Source organism: Nymphaea colorata, chromosome 1 (genome assembly GCF_008831285.2).
Source record: "Nymphaea colorata isolate Beijing-Zhang1983 chromosome 1, ASM883128v2, whole genome shotgun sequence".
Taxonomy (NCBI): domain Eukaryota; kingdom Viridiplantae; phylum Streptophyta; class Magnoliopsida; order Nymphaeales; family Nymphaeaceae; genus Nymphaea; species Nymphaea colorata.
Window position 1 is genome coordinate 26,587,048 of NC_045138.2, and position 24,129 is coordinate 26,611,176.

General features: G+C 37.4%; 2 protein-coding genes across 2 annotated transcripts; both read right to left on the reverse strand.

Annotated features, from left to right (window-relative positions):
* Positions 1 to 9,457: 9,457 nt before the first annotated feature.
* On the reverse strand, positions 9,458 to 13,351 carry LOC116254867 (protein CHUP1, chloroplastic-like). Its single transcript, XM_031630489.2, has 4 exons — positions 12,625 to 13,351; positions 12,448 to 12,533; positions 11,511 to 12,254; positions 9,458 to 11,424 (listed from the first exon to the last, which is right to left on the reverse strand). Exons 1-4 carry the CDS (start codon positions 12,749 to 12,751, stop codon positions 10,408 to 10,410), a joined length of 1,974 nt encoding a protein of 657 aa, XP_031486349.1. The 5' UTR covers positions 12,752 to 13,351; the 3' UTR covers positions 9,458 to 10,407.
* Positions 13,352 to 15,109: 1,758 nt separating this feature from the next.
* LOC116245679 (pentatricopeptide repeat-containing protein At1g10910, chloroplastic) lies at positions 15,110 to 23,311 on the reverse strand. Its single transcript, XM_031617185.2, has 14 exons — positions 23,307 to 23,311; positions 21,905 to 22,348; positions 20,557 to 20,641; positions 19,807 to 20,070; positions 19,295 to 19,597; positions 19,011 to 19,115; positions 18,476 to 18,575; positions 17,609 to 17,928; positions 17,094 to 17,270; positions 16,886 to 17,014; positions 16,479 to 16,752; positions 16,310 to 16,404; positions 15,487 to 15,621; positions 15,110 to 15,390 (listed from the first exon to the last, which is right to left on the reverse strand). The coding sequence occupies exons 1-11, from the start codon at positions 23,309 to 23,311 to the stop codon at positions 16,522 to 16,524; spliced, it is 2,163 nt and encodes a 720-aa protein (XP_031473045.1). The 3' UTR covers positions 15,110 to 15,390; positions 15,487 to 15,621; positions 16,310 to 16,404; positions 16,479 to 16,521.
* Between the last annotated feature and the right edge of the window lie 818 nt (positions 23,312 to 24,129).

Consider the following 24,129-nt stretch of genomic DNA (forward strand, 5'->3'; position numbering starts at 1 on the left):
GGAAATTCAACATGGATGTGCTTCTTAGTTCTCTTGCAAATGAAAACTATCACTGCCCTTCAAAATTTTTAAGTGCTCAATAAGAATGCCTATTTCTACCATTAATTCTCATAGAACTGCATGTCTCTTTCCAATCAAATTTCTTGTCCTTAGTTCACCTAGAGAAGCAAACAAAAGGCCTCATGAGTGAACTCATAATCACATTTAAGAAACCATTGCAACTTCCAATTACTTGTTGCTTTTCAGGCAATGTAGATGATAATCCAGGAAGTGTGTGCTATGTTATTTCAGTTCACTCACAAGAATATATAATGAAGCAGAATGGGACCAAAACATCCTCTTAATTGATGATAGAAGGGAAATTGTCTTACAAATCAGTCATGTTTTGTCAACCTTTCCAAGATTTGTCGCAACTCTCCAATAAAAGTATTTGAACAAAGGACTCACAATTCAAATTTAACAAACAATTTAGATCAGGAAGAGAAGAACCAAAGTTACCAAATGAGATATGTCAAATCTTACATACTCTCCAAATTGATTAAATTTCCAATTTTTTTGGGGAACTTTACAGCTAACCAGGTCATCTGGAGTTTCAATTTTCAAAGGATGCCAAATCAACATGGCCGAAGCAAATTATGAACCAATATTTTCACACTCTTGGAATAACTTTTAATTTACATATTTTTGAGGGTGATGGTGCCCCAAGTTCCTTTGGAATGGGACCAGATAATGGTTGCCCATGAGAGCTCTGGAAAGGTTAAAGAAAATCCAAAGTAGTGATATTCCAAAACCCAGGATTAATGGGGTAAGCATGATAAATTTTGTATTATTATATAAGAATGAATGAAAGTCCACATTGTCATCCAACAAATGACTCTTAGAGTGGGATCATGACAAAAGCCACTTCAATCCTAAGAACCTTCATCATGCAACCACGACAAATTCAAATTTGCAAGCAACCATAATGATATTCGAGCCGAACATTATCCATCCCCCTAGTCATGCTAATAAATTAGGACAGACACCGTGTATGTACTTGTAGGAAAGCAAATTAAGGACTTGCTTGCTTGGACAGCAAAAACTACGTCATTTGATAAACTCCACACTAAAGCCAGTCATGGCAGAAAAGAGATCCAAGTAACAGCAGAACATGACTTTGAATCTTTAATTACACTTGCAGACTACTAACGTACTGGGGAAGGGTGCAAAAGACCTCAAAGCATGATTAACACCATACATGAGTAGTATACGGTCATAGCACTTCAGAAGTAGTGGCTCAGATTAATTTGGAGCTGGCCAAGATGTTGTAGTTTAGTAATCTCCTTCAAAAGTGTCCCAGCCAGGCCTTGACCTTTGAGCACTCTTAAACCACCAAGTCATACTCTTTCCAAAATGTGCAATTTCCATATACTGCTGGAGTACATGTATTAAATTCATCTATTATCAAAAGATGTGCTCAGGCATTGAAAGACCACAATTGGCTCTGTTCCAATCTGGGTCACCAATGTCAGTGTGACTGCAATATTGTACCCTTCCAAGATTCTAAAAAAATAAACCTGCTTCCTTTGCATTAAAATGATGAAGAATTAAGACAAGATCTTGAGGATACAAGAAAACAAGACCAATTTCATGAAGACAGGCAAAAGCTTCTTAAGGTATGCTAGGTGAACTTGACAATGAAGTGCAAGACTTACAAGCTGCAAGAAAAGGTCACGGTTATGATGGGAGTGATTACGTCGAGTATGCTAAGGAAGATGTCATTAAACAATTTGAAAGGGTGACTGATGCTGCTTCTTCTATTCAACGTACATTTTGGGATGCTTCAGAATTCCTAATTGATGTCGTTGATTTGGTTAGTTTGCTCTTTCTAGAATTGCTGATGAAAGTGTCGTGAGCATTGTTGAACTGACAGATCCTTGGGCTAGTGAACAAAAAATGGATTCACTTACTAATTTTTGCTCTGTTAGGAGTGAGGCTCTGGGAGTTTGGGACAGACTAAGTGATATTGTTCACTTGACATTTTGTTTGGATAAGGGAACCAGAATTCAGATTATGATGGGTGGTTTCCCTACTGATAAATGGGCCTCATAAGGGTGGATATTTAAGCTAAATGAATGGGATGACTCTTCACCATACAATGCTGGATTGAGGTATAGGTCGATTGCTTTACACATTTGGGTTGTCATACAGACCCTACAACACTCAAATTTTGCATTTAATGGGTTGGGTCTATAGATGGGCAGACCCATTTGTTTTGCTACACTATATAAGGCAGCTTGTGAATGGTCAATGGCATATCCCGGTTAATGAAAAGGAAATTGGGGTTGGTTGCCCTAGTTAAGGGTGCATAAGCACGAGTCTGTTTTTCTTATTTTATTTTTGTCGTGTGGCCTTTTTGGTAGTTAGGGGCTACCATACCATAAAACCATCACACTACACTATGAATGGTTGGTTTGAACTTTGAACTAATCCAACATGTGTCACAAAAGCATGGGGCCGTGTCTTCAACTGTATGCACTATGCAACTTTCTAATGCGCTGCAATAACCACCTTTTCTTGTTGTGTAATTTATTTTAATTGATGCAGTAAACACTTAGTTCATGCTAATCTAGCCCACATCGAGAAGTAGCATACACCTCATCCATGCATTAACCATGTGCCTCATGACAATCAAATTGAAAGTTTAAAGCTTCAAAGACAGTCCTTGTGAAATATAATTTTTGGATGAAGAGAATAAAAATGGATGAAAAACAATATAATCTAGATATAAAGAAATTCAACTTCTAAACATTCGATTGCAAACAAAGCTGATCATCCAACCACCACATCTTATAACAATCAACGCCATTGTCGATACTAAACCCAAACTCGAATTCCACGAAACAAGGCATATACACACAAAAAAATGGTAGAAGAAAGCCTTACGAGAGCGTGGTTTTCAGAGACAGTCAACTAACATTTTCGTTCATCCCCATCATGATAACATAATAATGGAAGATTATGAAAATAATACAGATGAAAGTTATAGAATAGAGGAGAAATACACGACAAACAAAAGGAATTGAACACAAATCAGCCAAGCGAAGCATCGATTCATGGGTTCGCAGAAGCAACTTAACAGAACATCAAAAGCTCTATTGCAACCATAGAAAATCGAGCAAGATGATGCGTCCGCAAGAAAATGCTTATTCTGAATAGACGAAATAAAAAGGTTCAACATCGAAAGCTAGCACTGAAGGAACAAGGAAAAATAAATGCTAACCAACATGAATGAGATAGAAACGTGAGGAGCTTATTAACAGGCAGTGGTTTGGGTATGAAGGAAAGAACCAAGAAACGAACAATACCTGAAAATCAGACTCCCGATGGCTCCCAAGAAGGCGAGAAGGATGCGAAGGGGTTCGTCTGATGCGAGAAAAGGTCCAAGGCTGCCGATCGGACGATCTTGGAAGGCCTTCGTCTTCTGCGACAGATTGAACATTAGGTTCCTAGGATTCGCAAACGCAGGGAACCCGCCAAAGGATCTCTGGAGCCGGAAAGGGTCGTTGCACTCCACCGGCTCTGCCTCTGCTTGAAACGTAGGGTACCCTGCATCCTCTTCCTTTGTTCCGCTTCTTTCATACGATCTCCATTAAAGCAAGGATGGCAGAAACGTAGGGTACCATGCATGAGAGCGATCCCTTTGGAAGCCAGTCTTGCAACGCAAAAGATAGACAGAGAGAGCAAGAGAGAGAGCGCGCACCAGTGAAGAAGTGCGGAGAGCGAAACACAATTCTTGCTTTTACCCGCGAAACATTCAAAACCGAGAATGGATAGAAGTTAGAACACAACCGTCCGTCCAAAATAGGAAACCGCGCAAAGTTGAGATGAAAAGTGGTATGGAATCTATGGATGCCAAAAATTAAGAAAAGACCTTATGGTCTTCTATTAACTCCGTCCCCTACTTGGAAGAATAAAGTTTGAAGTTTCTTAATTTTACTAGGATAATTAAAAAAAAAACAGTTATTTTTTAAATTTTGATATATGCAGTGTACCTCTTATAAGTCGCAAATGAAATATCACATTTTTTTTTCTTAATTTTGAAAGCCTTCATTTGAGGTAAAAATAAACCGAGGAATCCATTAACCAAGGAAAGGAAAATGCATTTCAGTGTGTCTACAAAGATCTCGCAGCAACTTCTACTTGACAAGGATGTCAGCAAATCTATGATATCCAATGGAGCCGCTTCAAAAAAATGGGTATAGAACAAGAATTTAAGATCGGATTAAAAAATCGAATTGGATTAAGGTTCGGGTTTATGAATGAAATTCAAGATGATTCAGGTTCAAATTCAGATTTTAAGTAATATCTGGTTGGATATCTTTTATCTAATGTTAAGGCATTTAGAAAATTGTATTTTGGGAAAAAAAAAGTACACGCAAATTTACAAAATTTTAATTTTAGCTTATGTAAAAAATTTATTTTAACCCTGCTAAAATTTTAAAACTACAGTTCACCCTCTTCAATAAACCAAAACAATTAATAACTTAACAACCCTTTTAGAAATCCACAAACCTTCCTCACAACTCTTTTATACGTTCTCTAATATTCCTCACAATTTTAGATACATGATTAAAATTTTCAAAATGTGACTTACAAATTATGCTTCACTTATAACAAGAAAGAAAGACAAAGCGGTAACCAACTACCCAATTAAGAAGGATGGAGCCAAGGTAAGGTCTGTTTGGGCCTTTTCCCCACCTTAAAAAAAGAAAAAGAAAAAGAAAAAAGAATTACATGTAATTTTTTTAAAAAAAAATTGACCTGTTTTTTATAAAGTTTTTAAAAAATAATATTGCGGTCTTAATGAAATTTAAAAACTTTAATTCATCTCCTCATAAAGAAATTTCTACCCATGCAATTATGGTTGTAGCTATCTAGGTGGCCTTTGATGATCATACGCAAAATCGATGAAAATCTTTGAGGCTTGCGCCGGTATGACGGCTTGACGGCTGGGTGGATCGATCGAGAATATCGTTTTGGTTTTCTTTCCGCAAAATATAACTCGCATCAGGCAGGCAAATTTTCAAATACATCCAATATTAAATGCCAATCCCACATCCTACGCATCAAAAATATGATCTGCAATTAATTTGGTCCTCAAAAATCAACTTATCTTGGCGAATTTAAACACCAACCATCTGTTGTTGGCCGTCGCAAGTTCAAATAAGTTCAAATAAGGCTGCCGTTGAAGCTACTATTAATTATTATTTCTCTATCATCGTTTCTCTATTTATACAGAAGCTTTCACCTCCATTGCTCCTCGCAGAAGATCAAGAGTTGAGAACTAAAAAGACAAATTAGAAGGCATATTATTTGTGTAGGAGATGGCTGCTGTTGCAAAGAGCAGGGTCGCTTCAGTCTCTCTTTTCCTCTCGGCCTTGCTGCTCCTCTCCCTCTTCGCCACTCCCTTGCCTCTTGCTGATGCTGCTCGTCCGGTCTCTGTTGGTAAGACACACCTCCATCTTCCTCTACTCGGTGGCCACTACCCATTTGCACTTAGTCGCTATTGAGCAGTATTTTGTATCAAGTATTAACTGAAAAGTTTGTTTTTCACAACCAAATTTGAGAACTAGAAAGACAAAATATAAAAGAACATGTAAAGATCGTGTTTTTTCTAAAAGAAAAGAACATCTGGAGCATTTTTTGTGTGCATGGAGGGAATAGTGTAGTTGGTAGAAGTGGTGAAAGGTCAGCAGTTCGATTCTTGTGAGGGTGACTCTTTTAAATTGAGAATGGCAAATACGTGATGCATAGTTGAGGAGTGTTTTACTCCTGGAAGCAGCTCCACCTTTAACGAGTCGTTTCTTTTATCGATTTTGACTGAAACATTTTGATGGCAGCGGTGAGCGACCAGGGTCCCATCTGCCCAGCCTGCGTCTGCTGCTCCCCTCGTCCTCCAGGTCAATGCTGCGAATCATGCTGCGCCTTTCCTCGCCAACCTCCTGCCTTCAACCCGTGAGACGATGAGCAATGCTTTGAGAAGAAGGAAGCATTTGCGTCCTCTTTTATGCTTGAAATGAAGAATAGTCCATGCTCATAAGAATAATAATACTTCCATGTCCGCAAGTTTTCCGTCGTTCGCTGTTTATAAGTGGTGTACTACAGTCCAGTATGCTGGACAATAGTAAATAACTTTGAAGAAAAGCGAGTTCTCATGGCTGGTCCTTTGCTTTGAAAGCTGTTCTTTATACGTATATCTATCTGTTTAAACTACTAAGAGAGAGAGAGAGAGGAAGAGTTTACAAAATGGGAATTCATTAAAAAAATTGAGTGATGAGTAACCACTAAAAAAACACAAAAAATCAGCAAAAATACAAGAAAACAAAATATATATAAAAAAAAACCATTGAACGGGAAAAAATAAAAGAAAAGAAGAAAGACAAATATAGAGAGCATGTGGCCGAGCAGAAATGCTGGCCAATGCAGAGCCTCAGATGCATATCAGCATTGATGCAGTTGTATTTCTGAACAACTCTTGTATTTCTGAACAACTCTATCTAGATATGCCACCAACAACTAATAAACCACAACTGCTACGAAGTACGGATTATGCAGACTAGAAATATCTGAATAAAGACGAAATGAGAAGAAATAACACGAAATCAAATATATTTTTTTTTCTGTAATAGTAACAAACCTGAATGACTGCGATATCTAATTGGCAACCAACCTTCCAATTGTGAAAAATTAAACAGAAGGATGTTAATGTTTCCATGAATCAGACCAAGTTTACTGGCGCTGTCTTTCTGTTTAGTGTTTCCATCTCAAGTGCATAATAAGTTCAAGAATTTGGTCGGAAAACGCAGGCTATTAGTTACTTGGCTTCCATAATTTTCATTTTCGACCAGCCTTGTATACCAACTGAACTTAGAATAAATCAGTTGAGTTCCTTAGCTTCATATTCCTAATGATTCGGAAATTAAAAAGACAAACATGAGTTTTTCTCAAACAAATTTCTGGGTACAAGAAATTTGCAAGCTTGGAGAGACACAATACACACGACGTGTTAGGCTCATGAAAATCCATTTTTTTTTAGATCCATAGTTGAGAGAAAAAGAAAGATGAGAAATTATACATCATATTAGGCAATAAAAAACAATGGTTGAGATAGTTTCTTACGAGTTTAGCATACAAAGGTCTTACAAACACTCGTATTCAATGATAAAACTCATGCTTATGCCAACAATCTTTGCATTGATGACCCTCTCTTCTCTGCCTCTCTTTTGTTTGTTTCTTTTCTTAAGCAAAGCTTTCAGGCTTACTTTCAAACAGAGGTGGAATGAGAAAAATTTGCTGGACTCTTTCAAAAGTATCTATATCATGCGAGATAATAAAAGGTAAATTTTTGAAGTAATGTAAAATTAAAGAAATATGGATGGGCTAGTGTGGGCAACTAGCCCACATGTGGTTCCCCCACTTCTTTCAAATGGCAAGCAAAGGCAATAGAACCAGGGCTGCAAACTTACTGGATGCAGTTAATCTATATACATTTGCATTGCAGCGAAATCCTTTAGGATGAATAAAGTCAACGGATACGTGAAAAAGAAAAGTCAGGTTTTTTTCATTTTATTTTTTTAAGAAATATATTTTCAAAAATATATTTTCAGAAATATATTTTCAATTCCACATTTTCAGCCCATCAAATGGGCCTGAGGGCAAGTGTATAACAAAAAGGTAAATCTTTAATATATATATATATATATATATATTTATATATTTATTTATTTATATTTATATTTAAGATACCTCGAAAAATGCATCATATTTGTAGTTTTTGAGGTTTTAGGTTTTATAAATATAATGTTATGGACGAATGTGAGACATAATGAACAAAAATGAAAAGGAGCAAAATAAAAAAAAATGATGTCTAAATTGAATTTTATGAATAAAAGAAAATTGACTCTATAATTTTTCAGAATAAAGTCAAATTCTCGTAACTTTTTTCTCTCTCGCGAAAATGGATATTTATATTTATTCATACAATTTGGTTTATCAAAGCAACACTTGTTGGCCTTTAATAATTAGGTGAGGAGCACCACTTGAAAAACAAAAAAAAAACGAGGCCATGCATAACGTATTTTATTTTTGCACGAGGGTAGAAGCAAATATAGTTAGTATCGGTATATCTGTTCGAGACATGTATTTATCGGCTTTTATTAACCAAAACAAAATGAAAATGTTAAAATCAAATTAAAAAGACCTATAATTATCAGCTTAATTATATAACAAAATAATAATGATGCACGACAACACAAACACATTGAACATTTTATGACATAATAGCAAATACAGTCAAAAGCTCGAAAGATTAGATTTAATGAAATTGAACAGCTTATAAAGTTTACAAGTTATATATGTACGAAAAGAAAAATTCCGATCAAATACCAATGTTTTCCCATGTTATAGAGCACGCGAAAAATTACTCTCGTAAATTCCAACGGCTGAGTTTTAATATAATTTTAAAATTAAAATCCCAAAAACTACTAGATTTCCAATTCCGTTGGACGACTTATCTATTTACTAAGATCACAATCTCGAATTCTTGGCTTTGTGTTTTCGATGTAATAATCAACCATAAATTTGGATATTATGATCAACAATTAAGGTCTGAAACCGTGCCGTCAGAAGATGATCGGATTTTCAGGTCTGCCGAAAGGCCAAAGATCAAGAGTAGCCATTCTTGAAACTAAACAATAGCTAGTCTCGAGTCGCCAGGTTTGAAACGTTATTCTGCGATCTTTCTGAAAATGAATGCATCAAGAGACATGCAGAAGCATTAAGAAGTTGGAAATCCAAAAGTTGTGGAGATCTTGATTTTGTGGCTCTGAGGGATGACTGGCAGTCAACACCAACCATCTGATGTTGGCCGTCCCAAGTTCAAATAAGGCTGCCGTTCAAACTATTATTAATTACTATTTCTGTATCATAGACAAATTAGAAGGCATATTTGCACATATTTGTATGGGAGATGATGGCTGCTGATGCAAAGAGCAGGGTCGCTTCAGTCTCTCTTTCCCTCTCGGCCTTGCTGTGCCTCTCCCTTGCCCCTTGCTGATGCTCCTAATCCGGCCTCTGTTCGGAAGACACCTCCATCTCTCTCGATCTACTTCATGGCCACTACCCATTTGCACTTATTAACTATCATAGTCCACTATGCTGGAGAATAATAAATGACAACTTTGAAGAAAAGCAAGTTCTCATGGCCGGTCTTTGTGGCCTTGAAAGCTGTACTTTATACGTAAATCTGTTTAAACTCAGAGAGAGAGAAAGAGAGAGAGAATCTGTTTAAGATGAACTGGTGGAGCATTTTTTATGCAAGACCACAGGCTGTTTGAGTTTGGAAGGGAGAATGCGAGTTTAACATGACAAAGCAAAAGGAACTGGCGAGTATTAGACTTCAATGAAAATTCCCGGATAATCAAGGATAAGTCCTATCATTGTGGAAGCTTCTTGAATTTCATTGCTCAAAAAAAAAGGACGGTATATATAAATTTACAAGAATATACTTTCTACTTTCTTGCAGCACAAGCACGGGATATTCCACCCTAGGAATTGCTCCATCTTTTCTCTAGAAGACTAGGAACCTTTCAAGGTCCACGAAACTTAACCAGCCTTCTCCTGAAAGGAAAACACTGGGTAAGCCAGAGTATAGCCTTTAAAGGCCGACAATTAAGATATTGAAACGGACTAATATGCTTGATGTGATTATTTGGACATATTTCATTCTCCTTTTGACATTGATGCTTGCAGGCATTAGCCTCAACATCTAAAAGAATCAACTAGAAAGTTTGTTGGGTAGTGAGAATTCACCACGGTACGAGAGAGACTAGAGAAGGCTCCTCTCCTTACTGCAAGCAGTAACTCTGAAGAACTAGACTAGAAGATGGCCCCTGCAGGGTCTCTAAAACTATCCACCCTCAGCCATACCAAAAAAAAATCTACAAAATTTGATGGCGCAGTGATTCCAAATGTTCCAGTGCGATGACCATCACCATAAGATCATCAGGAACACTGTATTTCCTGTTTGTAACAAGAGTAGCATGACCATGTTCCTCCTGTGAAAGGTTATGGTGGTGCTCAAACATGACATTGGTGAAGGATCCAGGTTCTGTGCAAGCATCATTAAAACGGGAAAGCTTCCAAGATGCCAATGGAAGGAGGCAGGATCGGCTACCCAACAGCTCCAAAACCCTCACTTAACAGTTTGGATATGCATCTGATTGTGGGGGGAGGGTTTGCCTCTTCTATGCACCTTAGATACAGTGTCCTCCACAATGGTAGATTCAGGCTAAAGCGTAGCCTATGCTATCAGAAAAATACAACCAGATCGATATGAAACATCAGTCTGGACATCTCCGGTACATACTAGAGAGAACTAAAAGCAGGCCCCTGTTGATCCAGTTGAATATTCTGTGACCTTTTCAGAACCTCTGCAAACCTCAGTAACTCTAACTTTTCTGGGGTTCCTTGGCTTTCACAGAGCTGATCAGCTTCTTCTAGAAAGCTTAGGACACCTGTATCACCTTCTACGCTGAACTCTTTAATATGGCAAGCATCTAGTATTCCTCCTGCAGGACCTGAATTAGCAAAATCCTTCTGCTTGGGAACTCTGTATTCTTTGATGTCACCCGAACTTAACCGTCTTCCTCGAATATCCGGGGAAGAACTTGAGATGCTCGCAGAGCTAACTATTCTGGTAGGCGCTCTGCCGTTCGTGATTCTTTCCATCATTAAGCTGTCAGCATTTAAGGACTTTGAACCAACATCTGATGAACAGGCGGGGGAGTAGTGCTCAACGGTAATTGATGATGAGAAGCTCGAGCATGAAGCCCTAAGATCATCAACTGAACTCTTTGAAACTGATCTCCTTCTCCCCCAATTACTGCAAGTACCAGAGCTCCTGTCCATTGAGGTTGTCCTTTCAGGAGATTCTTTTCCCATTACAAAGCTCTTTAGCTTACGGAAGAACTTCCTCTTGCTTGAACTACTACGCCTAGAAGACTGAATCTCTATTTCTGGACCATCAAATTCCCCAGCATCTGTGAGCAGCGATGCTTGAGATTGTGAACAATACTCATAATCATAGTCAGGAAGACCCTTGTCGTCCCTACTGGAAGCTGCATATTCAAGCACAAGCTGCTTCGCTTTTTCCTCTGATTTGGGACTCAAACTCTTGTTGAGGTCCCGAGCTATGCTTTTGCCTGGCGGTGCCTGGAAATTTCTCAGCTCATACCGCAGACAGGCATTTATCCACCTAAGATAGACCAATTCCTCAACATCAGCACATCTGTCCATCTGAACCCTTTCCAGCTCCTCCATTAATTTCTTGTTTGTCTCTCTCAATGTGCCAACTTCTTCCAAAGCTTTCTCCACATCCTCAGCCTGACATAGAAATTTAAATTATCTTAGCAAGAAATTCTCCAAGTACAAATGTCAGAATATATAAAACTGGTAGGAATGTTGAGAACCTCATGAACTGAGTTTGAAGTAGAAGCAACAGTTTCTGCGAAGTCCAGCTTTATTGCAAGTTCTGAGTTTTCTCTTTGCAGCCTCTCATTTGACGTTCTTAGTTCAGAAGCTTCATTCTCTAAGTCCCGCAACCTCTGTAATTTCTCCTGAATTTCTTCGTTTTCTTTGCAAGCTTCACTTTCCATCACTAGTAGTGCTGAAAGACGTCCCTGCAGCTGAGAAAGCTGCATCTTTGCCACTTCACTTTCGGTCTTCATCCGTTTCTTGAGCAACTTGATTTTTGTCCTAGCAGATTCCAGCTCTGCTGTTGTTCTCGAGTAGTTGGCAACCTGTTCTTGAAGTCTATGATTATCGGCTTGAAGAGATTGGATCTTCAGCTCAAAAAGCTGCGACTCCATTGAACTAATTTTCAGGCGGTTCTCAAGTTCCCTGACAACACTTTCCTGCTCTTTCAATTCATAATACTCCAGCAGTTGCATTTCCAGATTCCTTTCCCTCTCCTGCAGAACATAGACCTGATTCCTCAGTCCCTTTATCTCCATCTCCACATCTATGTCATTCTTCTCTGTTCTCTTTACAGGAAAAACCACTTTATAGTTCCTAGATTTGGGCAGGGAAATTGCTGAACTACTAAATTCTTGAGACACTAGTTCATTAAATTCTGGCAACAGGAATCCGTCTTCATTAGCCAAGCTCTTTGGAGAAGGTTCAGTTATCGGATCAACCCGCTCTATAGACTCGGCCTAAAGAGAAACATCTGAATATCAGAATTCACGTGGATGAACAATTCAAGATCAAATTTGGAAGAACAGTATCCATTTACCAATTTAATAATAAGACCAGGAAACTGATTTCTTATGAGGGAACAAACATAGACAACTCCTGCGCATACTTTACTTTAACAAGGAATCAAGCAATATGATTGAAAGAGCATACTTCTTCTCTGATTGCGGTTGCCGACGAATCCAGAGCTTGAAGTTCATCTTTAAGTCCTCCACTAGATCCCTTAATATGGGATTTACCTAAATCAGCGGCAGGAACCAACGGAGCCAAAAAATTAACAAGACAGAAAATGTTACATAACCAAAGCACATAAAGAGATGAAAAACAAACCTGCAGGCTTGAGATGAATCCGGACTCTGAAATGGCTAAACAAATAACCCGCAAAGGATAAAGCGAAGGCAATGCCTAACTTGAGGAGAAAGGTATTCTCCTCACGTCGTTCCTTCGGAGTTCCCATCGAGCTCTTATTCAAGCTTTCTCAGCCCCCAACACCCATCATCTTTATCTTCACGAAAGAAGAAGGATCGCCAACGTTCAAGTGAAACCGATAAACCAAAAAGGAAAGAACAAGCGTTGTGGCATCAGGGGCTGATTATACGAGGAAGAATCGAATTGGGCATGTAGAAGGGACCATTATAAGTCAGAGAAAGATCAGAAACGACCCTGCAATCTAAAGCCTGAATAGTTATCAAAGAGAATTTCATGAAGACATGCATGTAAACAGTCTGAAAGAAGATGGGATCGTGCATCTGGAGAATCAGCACAAGACTAGATAGCCTTCAAAATGGTGGCAACGATCACAGAGGCAGAGGATTCATACTTGGGCATCTTGAATTTCATTCATCTAAGCTAAAAGATGGTCATCAAGATGGTGAGAAATATGAGAGAGAGAGAGACGTGCAGACTTTGGTTGTTTCTGTCCCAATTTTGTCATGAGAAAAATAGTAAGCGGCGTCCATGATTAGGATTGTTGCGCAATCGATCATACATGTGTTTTATTTCTGTCAGTTTATGCTGTTGTGGCCCACCGGCTTCCACGGGCTGCATGCCTCCCATCGAAGAGGTTGGGTGCCACTTTCCTTCCACCATCAACCTGATTATTTCATTTATAATGGTGACAAAACTATGTTCGATCATTCCACCATCAGCCAATTTTATTGGCACCACTACAAGCTCTGTCCGGACATCCGTCTCACCTAAGAATTAACGCCTTTTAAACTTTTGGAAACCCAAAAGGCTAACTATATAATATAAAGTGGCGGCAGATGCTCCGTTCCTGGATTTGAGAATTTTGTTTTATTTCATGCACCAATCTGATCTTTGACAACCAATTGAACAAGGTTGTCAAATCAGTTTTAAGCCCATCGATTCAAATTGAATCAGTGGCAAATTGATTCAATCTGCCAATGGAGAGGTGTCACTTGCCATAAACCATTTGCTTTTTTATATATATATGAAAAAAATCCTTATTTTAATAATTACATACATTATTAACTTTTTAGAATTTTTGTCAATTCATAAGTGATTCCGCTGAATTGGCCAATCCTTACCGAATTCATTTCATCTTCCCACTCTTAGAACATTGATTCCGAACAAAACTCTGAAGACGGCAAATCGTGCAGCCATTGACGGCTGTAGCTAGGACTGCAAACAGTTTGGATATATATATATATATATATATATATATATATATATATATATATATATATATATATATATAGAGAGAGAGAGAGAGAGAGAGAGAGAGCAGGTCCGAAAACTAAAATCAGGAAACGAAAGCTTATCCTTTCACATCCCCAATTGGCAGTCACCCAGTTGATCGCAGGTTGGTACTTGTCCCGGACGGAGATGCTCAACGGAAGAACCGTGTGCGATTGCGTAGACGCAAGGGCTTGTGATTATTAATTTAAAGAGAAAAAATGGCCCACAAGATTGCGCTTCTTCTAGATTTTTAATCACTAATCACTACAACCTTTTTTGGCGCATCAAATTTAACTTTTAATAAAAGAATAAGTCAGGTAGTACATCGCTTGCTTTATTAGGTCATGTCAATATCATATTTGATATGAATCGATATTTTCATGCCAAGTTGAGAGGTATTTTATGCTATTCTTTAACCAACCTCATCTTGATGGACGACGACAAGTTGATTTTTAGGTATGCCAAGTACTGAATCATATGCTCTTTCCGAGTGTGATTAGACATGCAAGCACAGTGAAATAAATATATTACTCCAAAGACTTGCATTGGGTAAATCCTACATTTGGTACTCAGATTCGCGTGTGCAAGGGAATAGACCAACTACATATTTTTCCATGTCATATATAGCACACTTGTCAATTACTACCATTTATTAATATATATTTTGATAAGTTCAAATGCGTTCCAACTAAGGTTGTCCAAAGTCCATGTATTTCACCAATTGAGACCTTATTTTTACCTGCCCAGAAAACGATTAGGTTTCTGTCCTGAATTACTCCGTTCCATGAATCAAATCCCACACTGCACTTAAAACACATGCCTTGAGAGAATAGATATGAAATTCAGGGACAACCAGATCAGGTCCAGAAAATCAGAGACAAAATTATGTCCCAAACATAGATCTCACTTGCGATTGGATCAATCCAAATAACATTCAGATCAGAATTTTCATCGCACAGATGAACTCTGGCTTGGATGGACAGGTATATGGGACATGTCACATGCCTATCCCACTGATAATCCTAATTCCACCTAAACCAGAACATATCTAGAAAAAGAGAAAAAAATCAAGTGCATCAAACATTCAAGACAACCAAATAATTTTTCACGAAAATAAAGCATGCGAACAGGTACCAGACATGGAATTGACAACTAGCATAAGAATCTAAATTATACAAGAGATGGATATTATACAGAGGTGAAACACACAGAAGTAATCTTTCCAAATATATTTACAACATAGATTTTGCTAATATTTCTTTCTCGGCATCTCTACTACATATCACGTAAACCTTGTTAGCTTCTTTTTACCAGATCTTCCGACTCTTGCTGGCCCGCTGGTTGATGGAGAGGCCAAGAAATTGAAGCCACAGCTCAGAATTTTTTGCAGATATTCTATGACGTAAAGAAGAAAAGGTAGGTCATAACATTTCTTAGCAAATAACAAAAGACTGACCAATCTGCCAGTGGAGGTAACTTCACCAAGCGCACCTGCTAGTTGGTCACTACATTCTCACATTGTCCTGAAAGCCCCTAGCAATCATCAATTTGGAAAGCCATCAACATTTATAACCATCGTTGTCCAAATACGTAGGCTTAAGAAATGCAGCAACTACATTTGAACATCTGAAACAACAAAAGTATACCATCAAACATAGCATATGATAGGCAAAAACACTAATACCTGTGCACAGGATCCATTTAAATTGCTACTAACAAGTATTAAGAGAAACGGCAGACAGAATACAATAGACTTTCCTGCATGAATGGACATGAACAAATGCCATGTTCAGTTAAAATTGGATACTAACCGAATCAGCTTTCATTTGTTATTAACACAAGGAAGTCCTAGCAACTTTATAACACAAAACTGCCCTAACAACTAAACAACACCAGTGGTATAATATTATTATAGTGATAAATACAGGTTATTTATGTAACTTATGAAACAAAGTCTGAATTCTTGAAAGGGTTTCCAACAATTATCTTACAAATGTATCTGTAGTTGTCATAAACTTCCAAATAGTATCAGAAACAATTAACATGAAACCATGCAAGATTTATCACACGAAAGAACATTAGAGAAAGCTTTCCTATAGCAGAAGATGTTAGGGAGTTCATTTTTTATATAGATTCATCAAACACAATGACATATAGCTACCTGAAAAATGTATCCTATGCTTCTGATAATTACCTAACATTACCTGCACTGAAACTTACACATATAATGATTTAGATAAAAAAAATCACCTGCAATTGTGCATTTCATTTGGAGAGGACTAAAAGAGTAAAAGGAGAGCTAATAGAAACGGACCTTTAGGAATACATTTGATGGTATGTATTGGTATCCCACGTGTCTGTGTTAAAAACTTCAACAAGACTTCAGATCCAAAGCACTTTCTTACCATCCTGTAAAATTTGAGAATGTGAAATCAAATCAGATATTTCAGTAAAAGGCTAGCAACAAACAGTGCTCAACTTACATTAACATTATCTATTTGGTCCTTGCATGTGGGAAGTCTATATCTAGCTTCCTGGCATTTTCTGTGTTTGTAACTTCCTTGACATGGCAAACTGTTTGGATAAAATATCAGCAATGAGATGCCGACCAAATAAGTGTGAGTTCTTTAGAATATGGTTCCTTGTAGATGAGTCAACGCAATAGCCTTGTCCAGTCATCCATTGTAACAAGTGTAAAAGCAACTCTTTCTTTTCAGGTTCTGCAACATATCTCGATACAGCCAAAGAGAACACGTTCTGCAAATTTCATAGCAGAAAGTTCCATAATACATCACAATTTCTGTCTAAGGAAAAATTTGAGCATGATACAGGTATCCTAGGCTACAGAATGAACCCCGGGAAGTGCAGGAAAAAAGTATCAGCTACTTACCTGATTAATCCTATATGATGACTTGTTGCATGCTTTGAGAACATCGTTTATCAGGTTTATGTTTCCAGATCTCATAAATGAATTTAGAAATCTCTCCAATGATGGGCTAGATATGTATTCAATATTATCCTGAGAAAATACATTCCAGTAATCACAGAATAAGAATATAATATCAGAATGAAGACCTTAGAGACCAGGAAAGACATACCTTCATTGTTACATATGCGTCTTTTAGAAGCCCCCCTGAAACTAAAATATTTAGCATCTTTTCATGAAGAGCTTTGCTAATAGTACGCTTACTATATCTCAACATGTTATAAACAGAAAATGCTTCTGATGCGGCACCATTTTGTCCCAGACGTATCATAAGAGAAGAACATAGCTCCTGTTGCACATAGCTGAACTTTAGAATTAAATTATATAAGTATAAACAGAACTCGTAGGCTACACACAAATAATATTGATTACGCATTATTTCACTGATTATTATAATGACACCTGATTATTTTCTAATGGAAGGACATACAAAACTTTGCAGTGGATTAACAACATAGAAAGTACACAGCACTTCAACTCAGGAACAAATTTTGTTTGTTACTTGTTTTCCTGGATACATGTCCATACAGATTTGTCAGATGATAAACATCATAACGAAAGCAAAACTTTGTCCAAAACTCAACATGCAAGAAGCATTTCTTGCCAGCAATTGGAAGAAATCAGTACCTCATCAAGTTGATGGCCTTTTTTATGCATATCCTCAACCGTTCGGAATGCAAGGCTGTACATCTTTTGCTTGCAAAAATATTTAATCAGAATTTGGAATGTGTTCCAGTCAGGAGAAATTGCCAACTCATCCATTTTCCTGAGAACTTTCATTACGTGTTCCATTTCTCGAGCTTGGCAATAAGTTCTAAGTAATGTATTCATCATTACCAAGTCATACTTGTAATTATTGCCCTCAAATTCCTCTGCTAGCTGCTTGGCATCTTCAATAAGCCCATGTCGACAACATGCTGAGATCATAATACTGTGAGAGTAACCATCTGTAGTGAAAAACAAGTAGAGAAGTTAATGCATTGACATATTCCACAGTTACAGCTAAAACTGTCTCCACTAAGATAATTTTATTTGACTTCTGCCGTTTTCCAATATGAAGACTGATAAATGTTGGGAAACTATGTAAACTAATTATGCATATCATGACTTGATTTAATACAAGATACTAATGACGAAAGTAATTTTAAATTAAAATGTAAAAAGTTAGAGCATCAACATACTAAGCTATTATTTATGTTCACAGTCATGATATGTATCCAAATAACAGGTCCTGAAAATGGCTAACCCATAGCTCGATCCAGAAAAAAGACTGTTTAAACATGCTCAGTTACTTGGACAAGATGTGCTCATTTCTTGAGCATAATGTTTGCCATTTGATTATTTATTTAGTGGTAAAAGGACATGGTTTCAGAAAGACAAAAACATGTTTTTATTATTGACACCAACCAATTTGGCACCTTTAAACATTTGAACCAGCTTGAGGAGAGACTAAGAATCTGAGTGAATTTCAAAATGCAACCACAAGAACATTACCAGATTTCACACCCTTCATTTTCATGTCTTGAAAAATAACCTTGGCTTCATCTATCTGCCCCGCCTTTGCGAGTCCATCCATCAAAATGCAAAATGGCATCTGCATTGCATTTGCATTAACCAAAGAACACAGTGCTTAGATGCTTAGACAATTAAACAGTAAGGCAGGTGGTTCGTAGCTAAATATGATCTACCATTTCAAGCAGCTAGCTGGAAGTATAGAATCATGACGAAAGCATTAGACAAAAAATTCTATATTTGCTATCAAACAAGAGCAAATGAAAAAGAAGCATTCAAGGGTGAGGGTCATTAGTCAATTTTGAGAAAATTTAATTTGTTTACACAGATTAGGCAGTAAGACCTGTTCATGAAACTTAAACAGTACATCAATTGGATAAGCATAGGTTCATATAAGAAAAATGTACTCTTTTATGAAAACAAAGAAAAAGAAAAAAGTTAAAAACAGCACGGTCAGAAGTGTTCTAGTATCTCGTCAAGCAATTATGACCCATAGAATTTAGAAGTAAGCCGCTACCTCTTCCTCTGCATGACCCAAGGTTCCCAATTGCACCAAAAGTTCTCTTGATTTCTCAAATAAACCACCTCTAACATAAACTTTTAGTAGAGTTGTCAAAATCACCTGCAGAATCAAGTATAAATTACTTCTGAAAACAGTACAACCACATTACTTGGCAAAGGCTACATTAGAGAAGGAACAAGTGCATAAATATATTGCCTAACAGCCAACCGGCTATTCTATCATTTGCAGTGAAGATGACCAAATAATGCATCCACAGAAGGCGTAACAATGACAATAACCTTATTTGGTTCTATTCCAGAAGATTTCATATCTTTGACAAGCTTTTCCGCTTTAGCATAGTCCCCATCCACTGAGTAGGCATTAAGCAATGAGCTGTAGTGGAATAAATTTGGCTCACAACCTTCAACCACCATTTGCTGGAAAAAGCTTTCAGCTTCTTTGCTGAGATTGTTTGATGCACAGACTGCTAAAACAGTCCCATATATGACACTGTCCATGTGAAGACCATTAGACTTAAGTTCCTCCATTAGCTTTAAAGACTTTGAGTAGCCATCCTTAATTTTAGTGCAGCCGGAAAGTAGCTGACATTGAAGGAAAGAAGCAACTCAGACCAGCTATAATTACGTAAACAGAGCATACTAATACAAGGAGATAAGAATATTTTCTAGTTGGAAATAAGCTTCCGTTAGCAAATACATTATTCCAGGGACATTGTTCAAACGCTAATATTGAACAAACAATCAGCCATCAGCCAATTATCTACAAAATGGGAAGAGGACACCAGACATACAGTACTATATGTCACGATATCTGGAGTAAGACCACCTTTCTTCATCTGCTCAAACAAGTTTATACTGGTCTCAAACTTGCCATGCCTAACAAAACAACCAAGAAGGGCATTGCAAACTGATGCATTGTATCTTGTGCATTCATCTCCAATGTCATTGTATACTTGCAAGGCTTTCACAAGGTTATGGTTTTTCCCCATGAACTTGAAAAATGTACTGTAGGATGCAACATTCACATTGTCACACTTCTGCATCCAATCAAAAAGCTGTTGCAACACATGAAAGAACTGAGTGAGAAGACATCCATTCATGCAAAGCATAACCAGAACCTAATGCCAACAAAAACAGCAAAAATGTTGGATTCAGGAAATATGCACATGAGGATCCAACAAAAACAATAGATCATAAACTCATGTTCACTCAAAAATAAATTAATTATATAAATTTTTCCCCCATCCTCAAAGGACTTAGTAGACCTTCAGGGAGCACCAAAAAAGAAGGGCAATATTGCAAAGAGCAAAATCTTATAGGTGTCTCATCACCTGACGTGAAGATGTTTAGCACTGAGCCTCAATAAGAAACAATGTACTGTTGCAAGAAGTCTTTCATCTAAATTACATAGGCCTTTCCAAAAGGGGCTTCATCTTGGAACCAACAGCATTCAACAAGAAGTTTAACAATAAGATGGAAATGTTATTTATAGAAAAATGGTGACAAAAAATTAACTAAAGAGGCTCTTGCAAACAAGGAACCTGCATCACATCATTCCATCTTTTTGACTCCCCGAAATAGCGAAGGATGGTATTAAGGTCTTGAACTTGCAATTGTCCTTGGAAGCTGAAAAATAAACATCCTTATACATTAGGCATACAGACTATTCCCAAATCTAAACATCACATCGTGTGATTGCATGGAACCCAGAATGTTTCATCACAATGCTAACCAAATTTGTATACTTCATGCCATAGCTCAAAAATAATATCAAACTGAGCAAAATACAACAATCAAATAGACAACAAGACATAGAAACTGTCAAAATTCCCTCAAATATGGAATAGAAAAAGTGAAAAAGAAAGAAATAACTGTAAGGTAACCAAATTTACGCTATTTACACAACTATACTACAAAAGATGTGCAGTTCCCCTTGGAACCAAGTATTTGTTCATCACTGCATTAAAAGCGACCAATTTCTTAAAATCTTTTCTTATCCTTGGGATCTGTTTTTCCAGAAAAAGTATAAAACACAAAAGGAAAAAGGAAGAAGGAAAGGAAGGGTGAAACTACAACTACCAACAGAAGTTGTAGCCGTTATGAGCAATGCTCATCTTGACAATCGCACCTAAATAAAGATCCTGATAATAAAAGCACCAGTTGTTGAGAGGGTTTACTTTGAATCATGCTAAAAATTTGAATATTCATCTGAGAGGCTAACTCCAAGTTATCAAATTCAGTTTCAGATGTTTTTATCATTTTTAAGTAACTGATTCAAATTTGCCTGATACAGGTAGAGCAGAAGAGACCCACGAACACCCAATTGTAGCCCTTCAATAGAGAAAAGGAATTTAACAAAAGAGACATGTATAACAACTGTTCTGCAGTTGTTGAAGTTCATTCATGTACTTTGGGGACATGTATAGCAACCGTTCTGCATAAAGTTCATTTCCGCACTTTCCATATCAATGAGGCTGTATAATCACATAATTCGACAGAAAAACACAGAAGAACACATTAATTCTTCTGGAGGCAAAGGTTAGAAATTCAAGATTCATGAATATAATATTCGTGCGCTACACAATCATGAAAAAAAAGAAACAACAAATCAAAAAACATATTAGTTCTCTATGAGACAAGGCCTATAAATTTTTAGTTTTGCAAACGAAACATTGATATGAGCCTTTATGATCATAAAACAGGAAAAGACAGACCAAAGAGAGTATATCAAGCAATGGCTAGAAACCCAAGAATTCTGAACACCCCAAAGTAAACTGCAGAAGAAGCACAATGGTCACTCAAAACCAAATCCAGAATTCACAAACGCGTGACAAAAGAAGAAGAGGAAGACCAATAGACGAATGAATGCAGCAATCTGAGGAAGCAAACCTGGACAGAGCAGAGCGCAGATCATCGGCCTCTTGGATTTGGACGATGGCAGCCCTCCTTTGGGACCACCGCACGCCATTTCTTTGTTGGTAAGGCTTCTTGACAACAGCAGCAGCAGGGGCGGCGGCGGCGGCGGCAGGAGAAGAAGAATGGTTGTTCAGAATCTGTGGTACTACTTCGCCCGACACAGGGGAAGGAATTGCGGAGCACGCCGGAGGAGTACGTGAGCTCCGGTACTGATGACGTAGTGCAGGTGGGGGTAGAGAGAGGAGGAGGTGGTGGTGGTGGGGAGGAGGAAGCCAGATGGATAACAAGTTTGCATCTCTGCAGGCACGGTCTCTCCACCGATGGATAGGTTGAAGCGAAGCTTGAAGCGGTCCTTCCTCTTTACAAAGCTTTTGGTACGAAATGAACGGGTCGGATTCGGCAACGGTGTCGGTAATACTAAATCCAGTAAACGGTTCAGTGTTGCAGGAGACAGCCGTGATGACCAAAAACCCAGGCTCGATTTATGAAGTCCTAAAACTGGATCCAAGTGCTAATTCAGATAAATTATCTGAACTCAGATCTTTAGATGGAAGATTGGTTTGAGACTCATAGTAGAAATGCAAACTGTTTGAATTCCAGTTAGATTTAATTTTTACCCAGTTCAATTTACTTAGCTAAGTTACTCTGTATGATCGGATTTTGGATTCAGTCTTAGATTCGGACTAGCTGCGTCTAATCTTCATTGGATGTTAGCTAGATGTCACTCTCAGGTTCAGATTAGTTGATATAGTTTTTACCCAATTCAACTTACTTAGCTAAGTTACTGTATATGATGGGATTTTGGATTCAGTCTCAGATTCGGACTAGCTGTGGCCAATCTTCCTTGGATCTTACATAGATATCAGTCTGAAATTCAGATTTGACAATGAAACTGGGTACCCGCTGCGCCAACTCTCAGCTCTTTTTTTCTTTTATATACAAATGGTATGTAGCGTAACTGGTTGGGCTTAAGGCATGCGAACGTGTGAGCGACACGTTTCAACATGTTTAAATAGAGTGTTGAAGCTAAGGTTGCACCGTACCATACGATCCGGTGCCTGTATCGCATGATATACTGACACGATACACCAACTATTTACGATACAGGTGGTATATCGTATCACTTTTTGTAAACACAACCATACATATAATACATACGACTTACAACATTGCATTGAGGAGTTGGGTTTCTCCTCTCTTTCCCTTTCTCTCTATCTTATTGTTGGCGAGCACAATTAGTTTGCTTTTTAACTCTACTTTCATTAATAGCTTTGATAAAGGATTACCATTACCATTATCCTTTGACCCCAGTTAAAATAAAGTAAATGACAATGATGCTCCCTTTATAAAAAGTATATATCTGCTCTTCTTTTACCTCATTTTACGCATGAATGCTTGGACGTGCACGAAGAGAAAAACTTAAAAAAAGTTCAAAAGAAAACCCCATAAAAGTACACTTACCATTTGGGTAAATAATACATTACTGTTTAAATTTTTAAAAAATTAATAAACAAGTGATCACCTTTTGAGCAAAGAGCCGCTCAATAACAAAGAAACATTAAAGTTTCATATAAAATGTTAAAAATACTCTCTAGGAGGACATACTTTTCGATTTTATATTAAAAATGTGGTTTGTCATTATGTAGATTTTATTGAAAATTAGGTGCCCATTTATTAGTTTTGACAATTTCTTCAAAAAGTTTAAATAGGCCACTGCACCCCAGCAATGGAAAAGGTAGATATAGGTTGTCATATTTGTCCCTTTTGTGTTTTGTAAGTGTTGGATTGGCAGTGAAAGGAGTGGGGGCACATTAAATTCCCTTCTTTTTTTATCTTTTTTCTTTCTCCATACCAATGGTTAATGTTAGGAATTCACACCAAGGAAATCTGCAACTTTTTTTTTGCTGAAAGACAAAGAAAGCAAAATCTATGAGCCTCCATATCTTGTGCAACCTGAAGCTAAACCTATCTCATCAATTTGGCCAAATTAACACTTTCAAAAATAAATTATAATAAATTAACAAAAAAGAGAAAATAATAAAAAGGTGCATACCTATCAATCTGACCTACTTTTAGACTCATAGTGTTTGTTTGACAAGTTGCTGATTTGATGGATCTCAACTCACTCTTAACAGTTTTGGTTTCAACTTCAAAAAGGCTAAGAACCAGAACAATCATCTTATTAATGACATTCCTTT

Coding starts and splice junctions, on each gene's coding strand:
- LOC116254867 (XM_031630489.2), bottom strand. CDS start 12,751: ATGGGAACTCCGAAGGAACGACGTGAGGAGAATACCTTTCTCCTCAAG. Junction 12,534..12,624: donor GATTCATCTCAAGCCTGCAG/GTTTGTTTTTCA, acceptor CCGCTGATTTAG/GTAAATCCCATATTAAGGGA. Junction 11,425..11,510: donor CTTCAAACTCAGTTCATGAG/GTTCTCAACATT, acceptor TTTCTATGTCAG/GCTGAGGATGTGGAGAAAGC.
- LOC116245679 (XM_031617185.2), bottom strand. Junction 17,929..18,475: donor AATGAAGGGTGTGAAATCTG/GTAATGTTCTTG, acceptor TTTTCACTACAG/ATGGTTACTCTCACAGTATT. Junction 17,015..17,093: donor ACGCATATGTAACAATGAAG/GTATGTCTTTCC, acceptor GTATTTTCTCAG/GATAATATTGAATACATATC.